Raw genomic sequence first — 18742 nt, 5'->3', positions numbered from 1 at the left:
CTAGGGGGCAGTTTGTAACGAGTAAAAACAAACGTCTTTACCGGAAATAGTACATCGTAACTTCCTTTTTAAAATCCTGCCACTCCCATTCCACCACGGATAACACATGGGCAATAAATAATCAAGAGGTCTAACGATGCGAATTGAAAAATGTTACTTTTGCTCGGGACCTGTGTATCCCGGGCACGGTACGATGTTTGTGCGGAACGATTGCAAGGTATGACTTTTTTTTGTGTCCTCCATTCTGCTTTCACGGCTTCTATGCTAATATGCTAGCTGATTTTCTAACGTCCTGCTAGCTAGCTAGCTTGTTTTGTCAGCTGGGATATTTTTTTTCTTCCAAATATCTGTAGCTACGTAACATAAGACAGTATAAGCCCAGGTGCCCAACTATACCAGATAACCTATTCGTTTTTTTCACCTCTTAACTATATTTCAACGTTTTAGTGCAGTTTCTTAGCCAGCCAGGCCTGTTATTGTTGTGAAGTCTCTCACTCAGCAGTGGAGACATTGGCTTTGCTAAAGCTGTAGTAGTGTTTCTCGTACATTGAGGGGGTCTCTCCATGAACAGACATGGAACAGTTCTTGTTGCTGCTACCTTGTGTATAAATTAAATAATGACTAAAATGTATTCTCAGACGTTCAGGTTTTGTAAATCAAAATGCCTCAAAAACTTCAAGAAGAAACGTAACCCAAGAAAAACCAGATGGACCAAGGCTTTCAGGAAAGCGTCTGGCAAGGAATTGACAGTGGTGAGTTCCCACGTCCACCCATGCAAGTTGTAGAATAATGTGAAATGGAATGTGATATGATTGATAAACCATCATAGACGATTTGCCCTTGAGTCTCTTACTGATTTATTTCCAACACAGGATAACTGCCTGGAGTTCGAGAAGCGTAGAAATGTGGCTGTCAAATACCAGAGGGAATTGTGGAGCAAGACAGGTACTTGTTATGGCTAAAGTTCAGGAGTGTATTTATTATTGCAAACAGTAGCAAAACATTTTGCAATGAAATCTAGTGTTTCTTACTGGGTAGTCAGGGCTGTTTTCAGTACTTCTTGCACCGGAAACTGTTTACCGTTTAAGAACCAAACAAAAGGAATGGAACCGGGAAGGACCTACCTAAATTTGTCCAATACAAATTATAGTTTAAGTTGCAAATCGTTTTCCGCTTGGAGTGAACACAGACGAAACATTTTGCAACAGAATTGGGTGTAATCAATACACCTCTAATGGGTGCCTCTACTTCAGTCCGTTTGGTTCTTACTAATTACAACCCTGCCCTCACTTTCATCTTTCAGTTGTTTTCATACTCTATTCAGGTCAATTCTCACATGACAGGTTGAGATCATGCTCTCTGCACATTAAAATATATATATATATATATATATATATATTTCACCTTTATTTAACCAGGTAGGCCAGTTGAGAATAAGTTCTCATTTACAACTGTGACTTGGCCAAGATAAAGCAAAGCAGTGCGACACAAACAACAGAGTTACACATGGAATAAACAAATAGTCAATAATACAGTAGAGAAAGTCTATATACAGTGTATGCAAATGCGGTAGGGTAGGGCAATAAATAGGCCATTGTGTCAATTCTTTTCAGTATGGCAAATTAAACTGATGGATGTGCAGAATGAGTGTACAAGTAGAGATACTGGGGTGCAAAGGAGCAAAATAAATAACCAATATGGTAATGAGGTAGTTGGATGGGCTATTTACAGATAGCTTATGTACAGTGATCTGGTGCTGAAAGCTAGTTAGGGAGATACGAGTCTCCAGCTTCAGTGATTTTTGCAGTTCGTTCCAGTCATTGGCAGCAGAGAACTGGAAGGAAAGGCGGCCGAAGGAGGAATTGGCTTTGGGGGTGACCAGTGAAATATACATGCTGCGCGGGTGACCAGTGAGCTGAGATAAGGCAGGGCTTTACCGAGCAACGACTTATAGGTGACCTGGAGCAAGTGGGTTTGACGACGGATATGAAGCGAGGGCCAGCCAATGAGAGCATACAAGTCGCAGTGGTGGGTGGTATATGGGGCTTTGGTGACAAAACGGATAGCACTGTGATAGACTACATCCAATTTTCTGAGTAGGGTGTTGGAGGCTATTTTGTAAATGACATTGCCAAGGTCAAGGATTGGTAGGATAGTCAGTTTTACTAGGGTATGTTTGGCAGCATGAGTGAAGGATGCTTTGTTGCAAAATAGGAAGCTGATTCTAGATTTAATTTTGGATTGGAGATGCTTAATATGAGTCTGGAAGGAGAGTTTACAGTCTAGCCAGACACCTAGGTATTTATAGTTGTCCACATATTCTAAGTCAGAATTGTCCAGAGTAGTGATGCTGGGCGGGTGGATAATTGTGGGCAGCGATCGGTTGAAGAGCATACATTTAGTTTTGCTTGCATTTAAGAGCAATTGGAGGCCACGGAAGGAGAGTTGTATGGCATTTAAGCTCGTCTGGAGGTTAGTTAAGTGTCCAAAGAAGAGCCAGAAGTATACAGAATGGTGTCATCTGCGTAGAGGTGGATCAGAGAATCACCAGCAGCAAGAGCAATTTAAATGACACATGTTAATTATGGTGTGTATGTTACTTCTACAACTACATCAAGACCGATGTAGCTAACTGCTAAGGTTTTGTTAATAGCTTTGTTGATCTGTTAAATCCAACTAATTTTGTTATTTTCAGTGGAGGCAATGAGGAAGGTGGAAGGAATAAAACGGAAACGACAGGCACAGTTCATCTTCAACAGGTGAGCCCTAGCTTTCCTCCCACAGATAAGAGCCTGGTTCAATTTGAAATTGTTGGCCACATGGGCCTTCCAACTTTAATGATAATATTAGTATTCTGTAAAATCTGGTTGAGTGAGTCAAACTTTAATTACACAGTCCCTGCTTCATAACATTACTATGAGTTGCAGGAAAATAACAAAGGCCAGTATCGCCAAGTATTGGAGTCTGTTTTCAAATTGATTTTGCCATATTTCCTCTCCCTTTCTTGATCAGATTGAAGAAGGGCAAGCAGTTGGAAAAGGAGGAAGCCATCAGCGAAGTGAAGAAGAACATTCACCTCATCAAAGCCCCACATGCAGGTGAGTTCACTGATTTCCCTTGTTGCTGTTTAGTATTTTACGTTGTGTTTGTATATCCATCTATATTAAGTGATGGCATTCCTTCCACTTTGAGTTTACATAAATGAAATATAGAATTTTGCTAATCAATTTGTTTTCCATGTGTAGGCAAAGCCAAGGTTCTGGAGGAGAAGATGGTGCAGAAGTTACAAGAAGATGTGGAAATGGGTGACAATTAGCAAGTCCTTATTGGGCCTCTGCTGAAATAGAGACCTACAAAACAACCACTGGCTATATTCATAACATCCATAGACTATCCTTTACCAAACTCTGGACAACACAGTCTGGGAAGAAACAAGGAGACAGCACTGCAACCCAATGCAGTTGCGGAATGCTAACACAATATTAAACACTTTGAAAATAATTTTGGAGAGTGTTGTCATATATTGGATTTAATAAAGTCTTGTGTCCTGACAAATATTTGTTTTGTTATTCCTCCTGATATTATTCATCCACATGAACTTTGAAATGGCACATTGCCAAATGGGTTTGAAGTGAATTGCATTTATTGGGGGTTTTGGTAGAGACCTACTGAATTCCAGTACTTCAAGTACAGACATGGCACAGAGGGGATTGAATGGCAAGATAATTGTTTAGAAGTGAATTATGAGAAAGGAATGCATCAAACAGAAATCCTCATTGTTAAATCCAGCTAAATAGCGACGCCTAGCGGTTCCAGGAAATGTGCCGGTGCAGGTACGGAGCGAGCAAACGGGGAAGTGGCACGTTTTCTGTTTATGTGAGGCAAAGATGGCAGAGAGCAGCCCCATAGTAGTGAAGCGTTGCGATTCTGCATGTGTATCTGCCGTGAGCATGGAGGCTATTTCAGCTCTGACGGAGCTGGATGATCTGGATAAGAGCGTCTGCTAAATGACTTAAATGTAAATGTCTACCAGCAGCTCTGCACCTAGGAGGTGAGAATTCACCCAGCGGGCAGCTGTAGGGATGCAAAGATGTACCCCTAGACTGTGTTAGCATAGCTAGCTAAACCAGAAACATAATTCTCTGTCAGAATATTCTATCTGCCTTATAAACTGGATGGTTCAAGCCCTGAATGCTGATTGGCCGTATACCACGTATGACAAAAAAAATAAATGTTTACTAATTACGTTGGTAACCAGTTTATAATAGCAATAGGGTACCTCGGGGGTCTGTGATATATGGCCAATATACCACGGCAACGGACAGTGTCCAGGCACTGCGTGCTTAAGAACAGCCCTTAGCCGTGGTATATTGGTTATATACCACACCTTCTCAGGCCTTATTGCTTAATTATCCATTGCCATTATCTATTGAATGCAACCTTTTATGCCTGAAGCCACAGAGCGCTCCCTGTGTGTGTGCGTGTGAGAGAGAGAGACTGACAGTCTTTGTGTGTCCATCTACCACAGAAAAAGGTGGAGACTGAGCTGGAGAAGTTGGTTGGGCAGCATGGGAACATTGACACCAAGATGCTCGCTCTTCAAAGGATGGGGTAAGTGTGTGTGCTTTAGAGAGGGTGAGAGAAGTTTCACTGTCTATGAGTACATACTCTACATCCCAATAATCTAGAGACGTTTCCTTTCCTTATCTCATTTTCTTCATTTGCACTGGTGTGGAAGAGATGGACTCTGGGAAAAGTGATATCTGGAAGACATTCACCACTGTAATTTCAACAATTTCCGATCATTATAGATGAAGGAAAGGAGATTAGTTGTGGAAGCTACTGTAAACTATTGAGAGAAATACCATGTCTAATCCAATATCAATTCTCCTGTCACGTTATCCCCCAGGCCCAACCTGCATCTGATAGGAGGAGATGCCAGTCAGCTGTCTAGCATGATTACATTCACGTGCAGCCTGGCAGAGAATGTCAGCAGTAAAGTCCGCCAGCTAGACCTGGCAAAGGTACTGTCTACAGACACGCTATTTACACCCACATAGACTCACTCACAGAAAGCATGTTTCCATCCACAGTTTTTATGCGAGTGAAGTCATACCATATTTTAAAAGATCAGCTGTGATGGAAACAAGAAGTTTCGGTACAATTTTTTAAAATGCAAACAGATCATTTGTTCATTCGACATGGTGGATCTTTTTGTGTCTGTAAAAAAATAATGTAAGAAATGGCGAGGGAAATGCTTTTATGTGCAAATATTGACATATTTTTGTTTGTATTTATTATGGATCCCCATTGGCTGCTGCTGTGGCCTTTGTGCCCTCAGGCCACGACTCTACTACCACATCTACAACACAAAATCTATGTTTGTGTATAGTGCGTATGTTATCATGTGTGTGTCTGCATGTGTCTGTCTCTTCACAGTCCCCGCTGTTCCATAAGGTGCGTTTTTATTTGTTTTTTAAATCAAATTTTACTACTTGCATGATTTACTTGATGTGGAATAGAGTTCCTTGTAGTCATGGCTCTATGTAGTACTGTGCACCTCCCATAGTCTGTTCTGGTCTTGGGGACTGTGAAAAGACCTCTGGTGGCATGTCTTGTGGGGTATGTATGGGTGTCTGAGCTGTGTGCCAGTAGTTCAAATAGACAGTTCGAATCATTCAACATGTCTCAACACCTCTCATAAATACAAGCAGTGATGAAGTCAATCTCTCCTCCACTTTGAGCCAGGAGAAATGAACATGCATATTATTATTAATTAACATGAATGATTTATTATTATTATTATTATTAATTAATGCATATTATTAATGTTAGTGCACATCCATGTGCCAGCCGTGCTACCCTGTTCTGAGCCAATTGCAGTTTTCCTAAGTCCCTCTTTGTGCACCTCACCACATGACTGAACAGTAGTCCAGGTGTGACAAAATGAGGTCCTGTAGAACCTGCCTTATTGATAGTGCTGTTAAGAAGGCAGAGAAGAGCTTTATTATGGATAGACTTCTCCCCATCTTAGCTACTGTTGTATCAATATGTTTTGACCTTTGACAGTTCTTAGGTAGCGGAATTACTTTTGCTTCCCTTCAGGCCTGAGGGCACACATTTTCTAGTAAGCTTAAATTCAAGATGTGGCAATATCGTCCGCTATTATCCTCAGTAATTTTCCATCCAAGTTGTCAGATCCCAGTGGCTTGTCAATGTTGATAGACAACAATCATTTTTATCACCTCTTCCACACTCACTCACTTTATGGAATACAAAGTTACAAAGTATGTCTATAATACTTTGGTCAGATATACTTAGATGTGTAGTGTCAGCGTTTGTTGCTGGAATGTCATGCCTTAGTTTGCTAATCTTGCCAATAAAAAAATAATTAAAGTAGTTGGTAATATCAGTGTGTTTTGAGATGACTTAGCCATCTGATTCAATGAATGATGGAGCTGAGTTTGCCCTTTTGCCCAAAATTTCATTGAAAGTGCTCCAAAGCTTTTAACTATCATTCTTTGTTTTTTTATTTATTTTTATTTCACCTTTATTTAACCAGGTAGGCTAGTTAAGAACAAGTTCTCATTTGCAACTGCGACCTGGCCAAGATAAAGCATAGCAGTGTGAACAGACAACTCAGAGTTACACATGGAGTAAACAATTAACAAGTCAATAACACAGTAGAAAAAAAGGGGAGTCTATATACATTGTGTGCAAAAGGCATGAGGAGGTAGGCGAATAATTACAATTTTGCAGATTAACACTGGAGTGATAAATGATCAGATGGTCATGTACAGGTAGAGATATTGGTGTGCAAAAGAGCAGAAAAGTAAATAAATAAAAACAGTATGGGGATGAGGTAGGTGAAAATGGGTGGGCTATTTACCAATAGACTATGTACAGCTGCAGCGATCGGTTAGCTGCTCAGATAGCAGATGTTTGAAGTTGGTGAGGGAGATAAAAGTCTCCAACTTCAGGGATTTTTGCAATTCGTTCCCGTCACAGGCAGCAGAGTACTGGAACGAAAGGCGGCCAAATGAGGTGTTGGCTTTAGGGATGATCAGTGAGATACACCTGCTGGAGCGCGTGCTACGGGTGGGTGTTGCCATCGTGACCAGTGAACTGAGATAAGGCGGAGCTTTACCTAGCATGGCCTTGTAGACGACCTGGAGCCAGTGGGTCTGGCGACGAATATGTAGCAAGGGCCAGCCGACTAGAGCATACAAGTCGCAGTGGTGGGTGGCATAAGGTGCTTTAGTGACAAAACGGATGGCACTGTGATAAACTGCATCCAGTTTGCTGAGTAGAGTGTTGGAAGCAATTTTGTAGATGACATCGCCGAAGTCGAGGATCGGTAGGATAGTCAGTTTTACTAGGGTAAGTTTGGCGGCGTGAGTGAAGGAGGCTTTGTTGCGGAATAGAAAGCCGACTCTTGATTTGATTTTCGATTGGAGATGTTTGATATGAGTCTGGAAGGAGAGTTTACAGTCTAGCCAGACACCTAGGTACTTATAGATGTCCACATATTCAAGGTCGGAACCATCCAGGGTGGTGATGCTAGTCGGGCATGCGGGTGCAGGCAACGATCGGTTGAAAAGCATGCATTTGGTTTTACTAGCGTTTAAGAGCAGTTGGAGGCCACGGAGGAGTGTTGTATGGCATTGAAGCTCGTTTGGAGTTTAGATAGCACAGTGTCCAAGGACGGGCCGGAAGTATATAGAATGGTGTCGTCTGCGTAGAGGTGGATCAAGGAATCGCCCGCAGCAAGAACAACATCATTGATATATACAGAGAAAAGAGTCGGCCCAAGAATTGAACCCTGTGGCACCCCCATAGAGACTGCCAGAGGACCGGACAGCATGCCCTCCGATTTGACACACTGAACTCTGTCTGCAAAGTAATTGGTGAACCAGGCAAGGCAGTCATCCGAAAAACCGAGGCTACTGAGTCTGCCGATAAGAATATGGTGATTGACAGAGTCGAAAGCCTTGGCAAGGTCGATGAAGACGGCTGCACAGTACTGTCTTTTATCGATGGCGGTTATGATATCGTTTAGTACCTTGAGTGTGGCTGAGGTGCACCCGTGACCGGCTCGGAAACCAGATTGCACAGCGGAGAAGGTACGGTGGGATTCGAGATGGTCAGTGACCTGTTTGTTGACTTGGCTTTCAAAGACCTTAGATAGGCAGGGTAGGATGGATATAGGTCTGTAACAGTTTGGGTCCAGGGTGTCTCCCCCTTTGAAGAGGGGGATGACTGCGGCAGCTTTCCAATCCTTGGGGATCTCAGACGATATGAAAGAGAGGTTGAACAGGCTGGTAATAGGGGTTGCGACAATGGCGGCGGATAGTTTCAGAAATAGAGGGTCCAGATTGTCAAGCTCAGCTGATTTGTACGGGTCCAGGTTTTGCAGCTCTTTCAGAACATCTGCTATCTGGATTTGGGTAAAGGAGAACCTGGAGAGGCTTGGGCGAGGAGCTGGGGGGGGGGTGGAGCTGTTGGCCGAGGTTGGAGTAGCCAGGCGGAAGGCATGACCAGCCGTTGAGAAATGCTTGTTGAAGTTTTCGATAATCACGGATTTATCGGTGGTGACCGTGTTACCTAGCCTCAGTGCAGTGGGCAGCTGGGAGGAGGTGCTCTTGTTCTCCATGGACTTCACAGTGTCCCAGAACTTTTTGGAGTTGGAGCTACAGGATGCAAACTTCTGCCTGAAGAAGCTGGCCTTAGCTTTCCTGTCTGACTGCGTGTATTGGTTCCTGACTTCCCTGAACAGTTGCATATCGCGGGGACTATTCGATGCTATTGCAGTCCGCCACAGGATGTTTTTGTGCTGGTCGAGGGCAGTCAGGTCTGGAGTGAACCAAGGGCTGTATCTGTTCTTCGTTCTGCATTTTTTGAACGGAGCATGCTTCTCTAAAATGGTGAGGAAGTTACTTTTAAAGAATGACCAGGCATCCTCAACTGACAGAGTTAGGGTTGTACCTGGTGGGCTCCTTGATGATTTGTGTGAGATTGAGGGCATCTAGCTTAGATTGTAGGACTGCCGTGGTGTTAAGCATATCCCAGTTTAGGTCACCTAACAGAACAAACTCTGAAGCTAGATGGGGGGCGATCAATTCACAAATGGTGTCCCGGGCACAGCTGGGGGCTGAGGGGGGTCGGTAGCAGGCGGCAACAGTGAGAGACTTATTTCTGGAGAGAGTAATTTTCAAAATTAGTAGTTGTAATTTATCTTTGTTTCATTGTGTAGTTTCTTCTTTTTTATTCAGTTTAGTCACCTGATTTATACATTTGCAGTACGTTTGCCAATCGGTTGTGCAGCCAGTCTTATTTGTCATTCCTTTTGCCTCATCCCTTTCAACCATACAATTTTTAAATTCCTCATCAATCCACAGAGATTTAACCATTTTTTACAGTCATTATCTAAATGTGTGCATGCTTATTAGTAACTGGGATAGGCAATTTCATAAATGTGTCAAGTGCAGCATCTGGTTGCTCCTCATTACACACCACAGACAAACAAAAATATTATTTGCATCAACAACATAGGAATCACTACAAAACTTGTGAACTATATTATGCCCAGACTTTGGTATTCTTAGATATGGCTACTATATTGTGATCACTACATCTGATGGATTTGGATACAGTTTTAAAGCTAATTTCTGTAGCATTAGTAAAGATGTGATCAATACATGTTGATGATTTCATTCCTGTGCTGTTCGTAACTACCCTGGTAGGTTGACTGGTAACCTGAACCAGGTTGCAGGCACTAGTTACAGTTTAAGCTTTCTCTTGAGTGGGCAGCCTGATGAAAGCCAGTCAATATTTAAATCACTCAGAAAAGAAACCTCTCTGTTGATATCACATACATTATCAAGCATTTCACCAATATTATCCAGATACTGACTGCACTTGTTGGTCTATAGCAGCTTTCCACCAGCATGAGCTTTAGGTGAGGCAGATGAACCTGAAGCCATATTACTTCAACAGTATTTAAGCTACATATGTTAACCTGGGCCATTTTTAGGACTTTTCTGGGATGCTTGATTGTTTTCATTGCTTTACTAGTAAGCTTAGCAGAGGTAGACATGCTCGTGTTAGTTCAGGGTGAGCTGCACACAGTGGACTTCCTACTTTGGCACTCTGGTTCATCGGCACATGATTACTGCATACAATAGCTGTGGGATCAGCAGAGGCATGCAGGGCAGTAAGAGGGACATAAATTAGGTTACCTACATTGTGTCTTCCAATGCTCCTGGGATAATGTTAATTTGCTGAAGAATTTTGACAACTCCGTGACACAATGGTAGGGATTAACTGAGCTGGGCTTTGGGTCATTGATAAATCATTGTCTCAATGCAGCCTTGTAATGCTGTGAAAGGATCCAGGAACCTAAATGATTTGGGTGGGTCCCATCCTCCTTATAAAAAGAGCTTTGTTTCCAGAAGGTATAATAATGGTCAAATGTTACACCCAGAGAGCTGCAGTAGTCTCGTAGCCAGATATGGAGGGCTAAAAGGATGCTGAACCATTCAATGCCACGATTTAGGGACAGCAGAGGGCCAGATATTACAGGTCGTTTGCTAGTGTCAAGTAGTGACCATCATATCGAAGTAAACTTGGAGACACGCATGATATGGTGTGCAGAAATCCAGTTGAAGTCGTAAGTTTACATACACCTTAGCCAAATACATTTAAACTCAGTTTTTCACAATTCCTGACATTTAAAAAACAAAATCCCTTTCTTAGGTCAGTTAGGATCACCACATTATTTTATGAATGTGAAATGTCAGAATAATAGTAGAGAGAATTATTTCTTTCAGTTTTTATTTCTTTCATCACATTCCCAGTGGGTCAGAAGTTTGCATACACTCAATTAGTATTTGGTAGCATTGCCTTTAAATTGTTTAACTTGGGTCAAACATTTCGGGTAGCCTTACACACAATTCCCACAATAAGGTGAGGTGAATTTTGGCCCATTCCTCCTGACGGAGCTGGTGTAACTGAGTCAGGTTTGTAGGCCTCCTTGCTCGCACATGCCTTTTCAGTTCTGCCCACACATTTTCTGTAGGATTGAGGTCAGGGCTTTGTGATGGCCACTCCAATACCTTGACTTTGTTGTCCTTAAGCTAGTTTGCCACAACTTTGGAAGTATGCTTGGGGTCAATGTCCATTTGGAAGAGCCATTTGTGACCAAGCTTTAACTTCCTGCCTGATGTCTTGAGATGTTGCTTCAATATATCCACATCATTTTCCTTCCTCATGATGCCATCTATTTTGTGAAGTGCACCAGTCCCTCCTGCAGCAAAGCACCCCTACACCATGATGATGCTGTCACCCCGTGCAAGCCTCCCCCATTTTCCTCCAAACATAACGATGGTCATTATGGCCAAACAGTTCTATTTTTGTTTCATCAGACCAGAGGACTTTCAGGTTATTTCGACTTGTTTTACTGTGGATATAGATACTTTTGTACTTGTTTCCTCCAGCATCTTCACAAAGTCCTTTGCTGTAGTTCTGGGATTGATTTGCACTTTTTGCACTAAAGTACGTTCATCTCTAGGAGACAGATTGCGTCTACTTCCTGAGCGGTGTGACAGCTGAGTGGTCCCATGGTGTTTATACTTGTGTACTATTGTTTGTACAGATGAACGTGGTACCTTCAGGCATTTGGAAATTGCTCCCAGACTTGTGGAGGTCTACAATTTATTTTCTGAGGTCTTGACTGATTTCTTATGATTTTCCCATGATGTCAAGCACAGAGGCACTGACTTTGAAGGTAGGCCTTGAAATATATCCACAGGTACACCTCCAATTGACTCAAATGATGTCAATTAGCCTATCAGAAGCTTCTAAAGCCATGACATTTTCTGGAATTTTCCAAGCTGTATAAAGGCATAGTCAACTTAGTGTATGTAAACTTCTGACCAACTGGAATTGTGATACAGTGAATTATAAGTGAAATAATCTGTCTGTTAACAATTGTTGGAAAAATTACTTGTGTCATGCACAAGTAGATGTCCTAACCGACTTGCCAAAACTATAGTTTGTTAACAAGAAATTTGTGGAGTGGTTGAAAAATGAGTTTTAATGACTCCAACCTAAGTGTATGTAAACTTCCCACTTCAACTGTACATTCTGATGAACTTCACAGGGTGATGAAAGTGCATGGTGATGAGCTTGATGCTCCTTTCCAATAAATATTGAGGGTCTTATTCTGGTGACATGATGATCGATGCTTAACTGCTATTTGACTAATAAAAATATTCTCGCTCTTATCCAAAATAATCTCATGTAGACTAGCCTAGATGTATCTGCAAACTGTTGGCTAGAGCGCACGTGCCAAGACCAGAGCAGGCACATTTGCTATTTAACGCAACAGTTTTTGTGACAAAACTAGTTGTAAATGCGATGGAAACACATTGAACTTTCAATTTTTTTCAGTGCATGACAACTGTACATTTTGTGTGCACTACATTACCACGCACTGATTTTTATCCGCAATAAGTCAGTTTCCCACGGGTGGGGAAATGCATATATCTTCTTCATGCAGATTTTTGAAATCTGTCGGCAATTGGATGGAAACCTAGCTAATCACACACTTACTGTATGTGTATACACAAATCAGCATTATAGGCTGTTAACCGAGGGATTAGGATATAAAATGATGTTCCTATCAACTCCAGTAAGTGATATGTGTTTGTATGTGTGTTAACAGACCCGGCTTTATAAGGTTATCCAGCGGGCTGATGACATCCTGGACCTGAAGTTCTGTACAGATGGAGTTCAGACGGCGCTACACAATGAGGACTATGAACAGGCTGCTGCCCACATCCACCGCTACCTTTCTCTCGACCAATCAGTCATTGAGCTAAGTCGCCAAGGAGAAGAGAGTAAGGCCCCTATGTTCCACCACAACTCACAACTAGGGTTTTAAAATTACGGGAACTTTTAATAATTTCCTTGATTTTCCAGAAACCTGGTTGGAATGAGCTGAAAATCCAGAATCCTCCAAACAGGATTTCTGAAAATCCAGGCAATTAATTGAAAGTTCCCGTCATTTTGCAACTCTACTCACATCACACTTGCTGATAGTGCAGGGGTGGGTAATCATTTTGTATCGAGGGCCGCATCGGGATTTCTAAATTCAACCGAGGGCCGCAGTTGTTTTGGGATCGATTTTGTTTTGTCAAAATAAATTGTTATTAGTTATTTAAAAATCGAAAGGTCCATTATCATTTCTACATACTTTCTATCTGGTTCTAGACGTTCATATTTTGTAGGGATGCACCGATGTGGGATTTTTTTTTCTATGTTCATAAGAGTAATAAGAAAATATGTCAAATGACTTGAATATGGGAAAGGTGTAGAACATTTTTTCATTTGATCACAAAGTTACTGAAAAGCATTGGAAAGTTCAGGAAATCAGGGAAGCTCATCAGGTTATGTGCAGAAAGTAAGCATTGTAATCTGCATTGCTTTCAGTTTTTGTCACAGTCCCTTCTAACGTGTTCTGTGCTGTCTTTGATACTATTTTCTGCTCAGGCAGTGCTGTGGACGCTAGCCTTGCCATGCTTCAAGTGGCAGAGCAGCAATTGAAAGTCCTGGTTGTGGAGAGACTGGATGAGGCTGTTACCAGGGGTGAACTGGAGCAGGTGGAAAGATTCTTTAAAATCTTCCCTCTGCTTGACCTCCACGATCAAGGCCTGGCCTGCTTTGGCCAGTACCTCTGCAGTCAGGTGAGTAGCGTTGTCCATGCAATAGTGTGTGTGTGAGCGTTAATGCTTGTCCATTTTGTTTATCTTCACAGTCATCTTTTTCTCTCTCAGCTGGCCTCTAAAGCAGATGAGAACCTGCTCTTGGCTGTGGGAGGAGAGCTGGGAGAGAGGAGAGCTGCCCTGGTCTTTGCTGACACCCTGACTCTGCTGCTGGAGGGTGAGAGACTGACCATAATGATGATGTCTTTTTAGACATGTCTGTAAACGTGTTGGTTTGTGTGTATGTATAGGAAAATAGAATTGGTGGAAATATTTAGTGTGTGTTTCAGGCATAGCTCGTGTTGTGGAGACCCACCAGCCCATCGTAGAGACATACTACGGTCCAGGCTACCTGTATACTCTCATCACTCACCTGCAGCACGAGTGTGACCGACAGGCCCAGAAAGTAGTTGACAAGTTCATCCAACAGAGAGACTACCACAACAAGGTCTGTGTGTCAATTGCATTCAATTAATTAGATCTTTCAATTACAGACTAAAGTAAGAAAGTGTTATTAAATTGAATATCTCTGCTTGCAGTTTCAAATCGTCCAGAGCAGCATGATGAAGAGAGTGCCCACTGAGAGGATTGAACCCAGGTCAGTGTGACAGTTCAGCCCACTTTATTTCAACAGCATTGCTCAATGTCATCTTTTGGTGTAGAGGACAATGCATGTGTACTATGCGTATTTATGTTGTGTTTCACCTGTGTGTGTAGGGAGCTGGATCTTGTATTACTGGAAGTCACTCTGATGAATGCCAGGTCGGAGCTTTACTTAAGATTCCTGTGCCGTCACATGGCCGACTTTGAGGTTGGGGATGCTACGGCAACACCTGGCATCGTCCAAGGTAAGACACCCAGCACACACACACTCAACGTACACACTTATAAAACCCTGTACACACGTTGATGCAGAGCAGCCTGCAGCAGGGCAAATTCAACAACCTCGGCATCGACAGTGCCAAGGCTGCCTTCCTGGTGAGGGACTTGACAAACACTGACCGACACACACAAACACTTACCGCCAAACTGAGCATTGAAAGCACAGAAAATGCCATGGCATCGTTTCTGGTAAGAAACAGACAGTCTAAAACACAAACCGGTCACAGAGAGCACACTAAGGCAGCATTCCTGATGATAAACACAGAACAGACAACAGACACACAAATTCACTCACACCCATCTTTCTTTCGATCCCAGGTGACTCTGAATAATGTGGAGGTGTGTAGCGAGAACGTCACCACTCTGAAGAGGAACCTGGAGGTGCTAAATAGTAACATTTCAGTAAGACACATTATGTATAGTATACCACAGATAATGACGTTTTCCTCTCTCTCTCTCTCTCTCTCAGAGTGATTGCTCCAAGTTGTTCACTCAGGGGGCGGGATCAGGAGAGCAAGCTAAGATTGACAGCTGTCTGTCAGACATGGTCAACACATCCAGCAAGTTCAAGGATCTCTTGCAGGTTGGAGGATGCAGAAGTATACTCAGATCAGAGAGACACATGATCTGTCTCTGTGCAGTTGTGTTAAGGGGGTCTTTGACCTCATTTTGCAAGTAATACTAGTAACAGTAGTAGTGCTAGCAGCAACATTTATTTGTAAGTCACAGTGATAAACTGAATTGTGTACCAATTTACATGCATAGACAATATACAACTACAAAATGTCACCTGTGTGTCTAATCTGTATGGAGTAGAACTAACTCAGTTGTGACCCTCAGGAGGGCCTGACGGAGCTGAACACCACAGCCATCAAGCCTCAGGTCAAACTGTGGATCAGCAGCTTCCTGTCCATCTCACACAACATAGAGGAGGTACAAAAACACACACACTAGGCCATACCCTTTCCCCCCCAGTGTGTGACTGTACTGTTTTCTTGTGCAGGAGGAGTTTAATGAGTACGAGGCCAACGACCCCCAGCTCATCGTCAACCTCAAGCAGCTCATGGCAGAGTTCAAGGTAACCATGGTTCTGCTTAGCTTCAGGAATAAATATCTTACATTAGCATTTTATAAACTATTTATTTTCTCTTCTCCCCCTCTTTATAATCTCTCTCTGTCTTGTTCTCTCAGGCGGGGCTCTCTTCAGTTATCTATGACACACTGACCAGCCTCATGACCAGTTTGGTCTCCATGGAGATGGAGAAGACCATCCTGAAGTGCACCTTCAGCAGGGTGAGATATCCCAAGCCTGGCCACAGGGTGGCATCATACCTACCGCATGCACATCTGTGGTGTAATGATAAGAGGCCCTCTTAATGTTTTATTTATGATTCCAGAAGGATGGTAGATGAAGCTTCTTTCCCCTTGGCATCTGCCTCTTTAGAAGGTGTGTGTGCTGTAATTTAGTGCAAGAATACTAAAGCATTTTATTGCAGGCCACGTATCCCCTCTTTCTTTTTCTGGGATTTGATCCTTTGATCATTTTTGATGTGGTCTATGTTTAAATATTTAATTGCTGGTCTGGACACCTTTTTTCAGTTTCATGGTCTTGATTTGAACCCCTTATTGCACCTGTCTCTTAGCTGGGGGGGGCTTCAGTTTGATAAGGAGCTGCGTTCTCTGGTGGCCTACCTCACTACTGTCACCACCTGGACTATTAGGGACAAGTTTGCTCGGCTGACTCAGATGGCCACCATCCTCAACCTGGAGCGGGTAATCTGCAGTATACACACACACACATTTCTCAACCCACAAGCAATCCTCAACCCAGACACAATCACATAGATGGGGCCACATACGGTGCATTTGGAAAGTATTCAGACCCATTTACTTTTTCCACATTTTGTTACATTACAGTCTTATTCTAAAATGTATTAAAATATTTATGATTTATGGGATACCCCATAATGACAAAGCGAAAACAGGTTTTTAGAAATGTTGCAAATTTATAAAAAAATATATATAAAAAAACAGAAATACCTTATTTACGTAAGTATTCAGATCCTTTGCTATGAGATTCAAAATTGAGTTCAGGTGCATCCTGTTTCCATTGATCATCCTTAAGATGTTTTTACAACTGTATTGGAGTCCACCTGAGGTAAATTCAATTGATTAGACATGTTTTGGAAAGGCACACACCTGTCAATGTAAGGTCCCACAGTTGACAATGCATGTCAGAGCAAAAACCAAGCCATGAGGTCAAGGAAATTGTTTGTTGAGCTCCTAGACAGGATTGTGTCGAGTCACAGATCTGGGGAAGGGTACCAAAACATTTCTGCAGATTTTAAGGTCCCCAAGAACACAGTGGCCTCCATCATTCTTAATTGGAAGAAGTTTGGAACCACCAAGTCTCTTCCTCGAGCTGGCCTTCCGGCCAAACTGAACAATCAGGGGATAAGGGCCTTGGTCAGGGAGGTGATCAAAAACCCAATGGTCACTGACAAAGCTCCAGAGTTCCTCTGTGGAGATGGGAGAACCTTCCAGAAGGAAAACCATCTCTGTAGCACTTCACCAATCAGGCCTTTATGGTAGAGTGGCGAGACGAAAGCCACTCCTCAGTAAAAGGCACATGACAGGCCACTTGGAGTTTGCCGAAAGGCACCTAAAGGACTCTCAGGCCATGATAAACAAGATTCTCTGGTCTGATGAAAACAAGATTGAACTCTTTGGCCTGAATGCCAAGTATCACGTCTGGAGGAAACCTGGAACCATCCCTACGTGAAGCATGTGGGAATGTTTTTCAGCGGCAGGGACTGGGAGACTAGTTAGGATCGAGGGAAAGATGAATGAAGCAAAGTACAGAGAGATCCTTGATGAAAACCTGCTCCAGAGCGCTCAGGACCTCAGACTGGGGAAAAAGGTTAATCTTCCAACAGGACAACGACCCTGAGCACACAGCCAGGACAACGCAGCAGTGGCTTTGGGACAAGTCTCTGAATGTCCTTGTGGCTCAGCCAGAGCCCGGTCTTAAACTTGATCGAACATCTCTGGCGAGACTTGAAAAGTTCTGTGCAGCGACGCTCCCCATCCAACCTGACAGAGCTTGAGAGGATCTGCAGAGAAGAATGGGAGAAACTCCAAAATACAGGTGTGCCAAGCTTGTAGTGTCATATCCAAGAAGACTTGAGTCTGTAATCGCTGCCAACAAAGTACTGAGTAAAGGGTCTGAATACTTATGTAAATGTATTATTTCAGTTTTTTTATTTTTAATAAACCTGTTTTTGCTTTGGCATTATGAGGTATTGTGTGTATGTGTAGATTGATGAGGGGGGAAACTATTTAATCAATTTTAGAATAAGGCTGTAACGTAACAAAATGTGGAAAAAGTCAAGGTCTAAATACTTTCCGAATTCACTCTTATTTACCACTGACCTCTCATTTTGTACTTTCATGTCTCTGTATACACAGGCCTGTTCTCAGAACTGTGTATGTTTTTGTGTTTCTAGGTAACAGAGATCCTGGATTACTGGGGCCCGAACTCTGGTCCTCTAACGTGGCGTCTGACCCCAGCGGAGGTCCGGCAGGTTCTGGCGCTCCGCATCGATTTCCGCAGTGAGGACATCAAGAGACTCCGCCTCTAACTCTGCTACCCAGAGACTGTGCTGGTGCACATGTTACATGGGACTAGACTCATGCCGATTGGTCTTTGAGGAAAAAGAGGAATGTGCAGGTGGATCCCCTGAGAGGAAGTCCCTGCTGCTTCTGACCTCTGCTGGCCTCATAGGAGGAGGAAGAGGTTGCCCCTAAGTACAGATACAGGGATAGATATTTGTTTAACCCCCAAATGGTGGCAGTTAGGTTTGAGGGTAGTGAGATCTGATTCTAGATCTGTAGTTAATGCTACTTCTAATTCTAGCTGCCTCATACAGCCAATCAAAGCTAGGAGTAACAGCAGTAATGGAACTATGGGATTGTGGAACAGTGGGATTATGGATTTGAGCCTTTTGGCTTGGATTAATAAATATTATGTAACATATTAAATGTAAAATATTAAAGTGTTCTCTCGAAGATGTCTTTTTTTGTCATTAATTTATATT

At 42.7% G+C, this 18742-nt stretch overlaps 1 protein-coding gene and 1 pseudogene across 1 annotated transcript; both read left to right on the top strand.

Annotated features, from left to right (window-relative positions):
• The first annotated feature begins 57 nt into the window (after positions 1 to 57).
• Positions 58 to 3555, top strand: LOC135558828 (probable ribosome biogenesis protein RLP24). Its single transcript, XM_064992992.1, has 6 exons — positions 58 to 217; positions 639 to 752; positions 873 to 945; positions 2696 to 2759; positions 3013 to 3098; positions 3246 to 3555. The coding sequence occupies exons 1-6, from the start codon at positions 137 to 139 to the stop codon at positions 3314 to 3316; spliced, it is 489 nt and encodes a 162-aa protein (XP_064849064.1). The 5' UTR covers positions 58 to 136; the 3' UTR covers positions 3317 to 3555.
• Positions 3556 to 3848: 293 nt separating this feature from the next.
• LOC135552952 (conserved oligomeric Golgi complex subunit 4-like) lies at positions 3849 to 18707 on the top strand (annotated as a pseudogene).
• The last annotated feature ends 35 nt before the right edge of the window (positions 18708 to 18742 follow it).

This window comes from Oncorhynchus masou, chromosome 2, assembly GCF_036934945.1.
Source record: "Oncorhynchus masou masou isolate Uvic2021 chromosome 2, UVic_Omas_1.1, whole genome shotgun sequence".
In the NCBI taxonomy this organism is placed as follows: domain Eukaryota; kingdom Metazoa; phylum Chordata; class Actinopteri; order Salmoniformes; family Salmonidae; genus Oncorhynchus; species Oncorhynchus masou.
This window is presented reverse-complemented; position numbering and strand designations above follow the sequence as displayed.

What these genes read in the sequence shown, in the direction of transcription:
- LOC135558828 (XM_064992992.1), top strand. Translation starts at nt 137, where the DNA reads ATGCGAATTGAAAAATGTTACTTTTGCTCGGGACCTGTGTATCCCGGG. An exon ending in TTGTGCGGAACGATTGCAAG is followed by an intron (nt 218 to 638) that starts GTATGACTTTTT and finishes ATGTATTCTCAG; the next exon opens with ACGTTCAGGTTTTGTAAATC. An exon ending in CATCAAAGCCCCACATGCAG is followed by an intron (nt 3,099 to 3,245) that starts GTGAGTTCACTG and finishes TTCCATGTGTAG; the next exon opens with GCAAAGCCAAGGTTCTGGAG.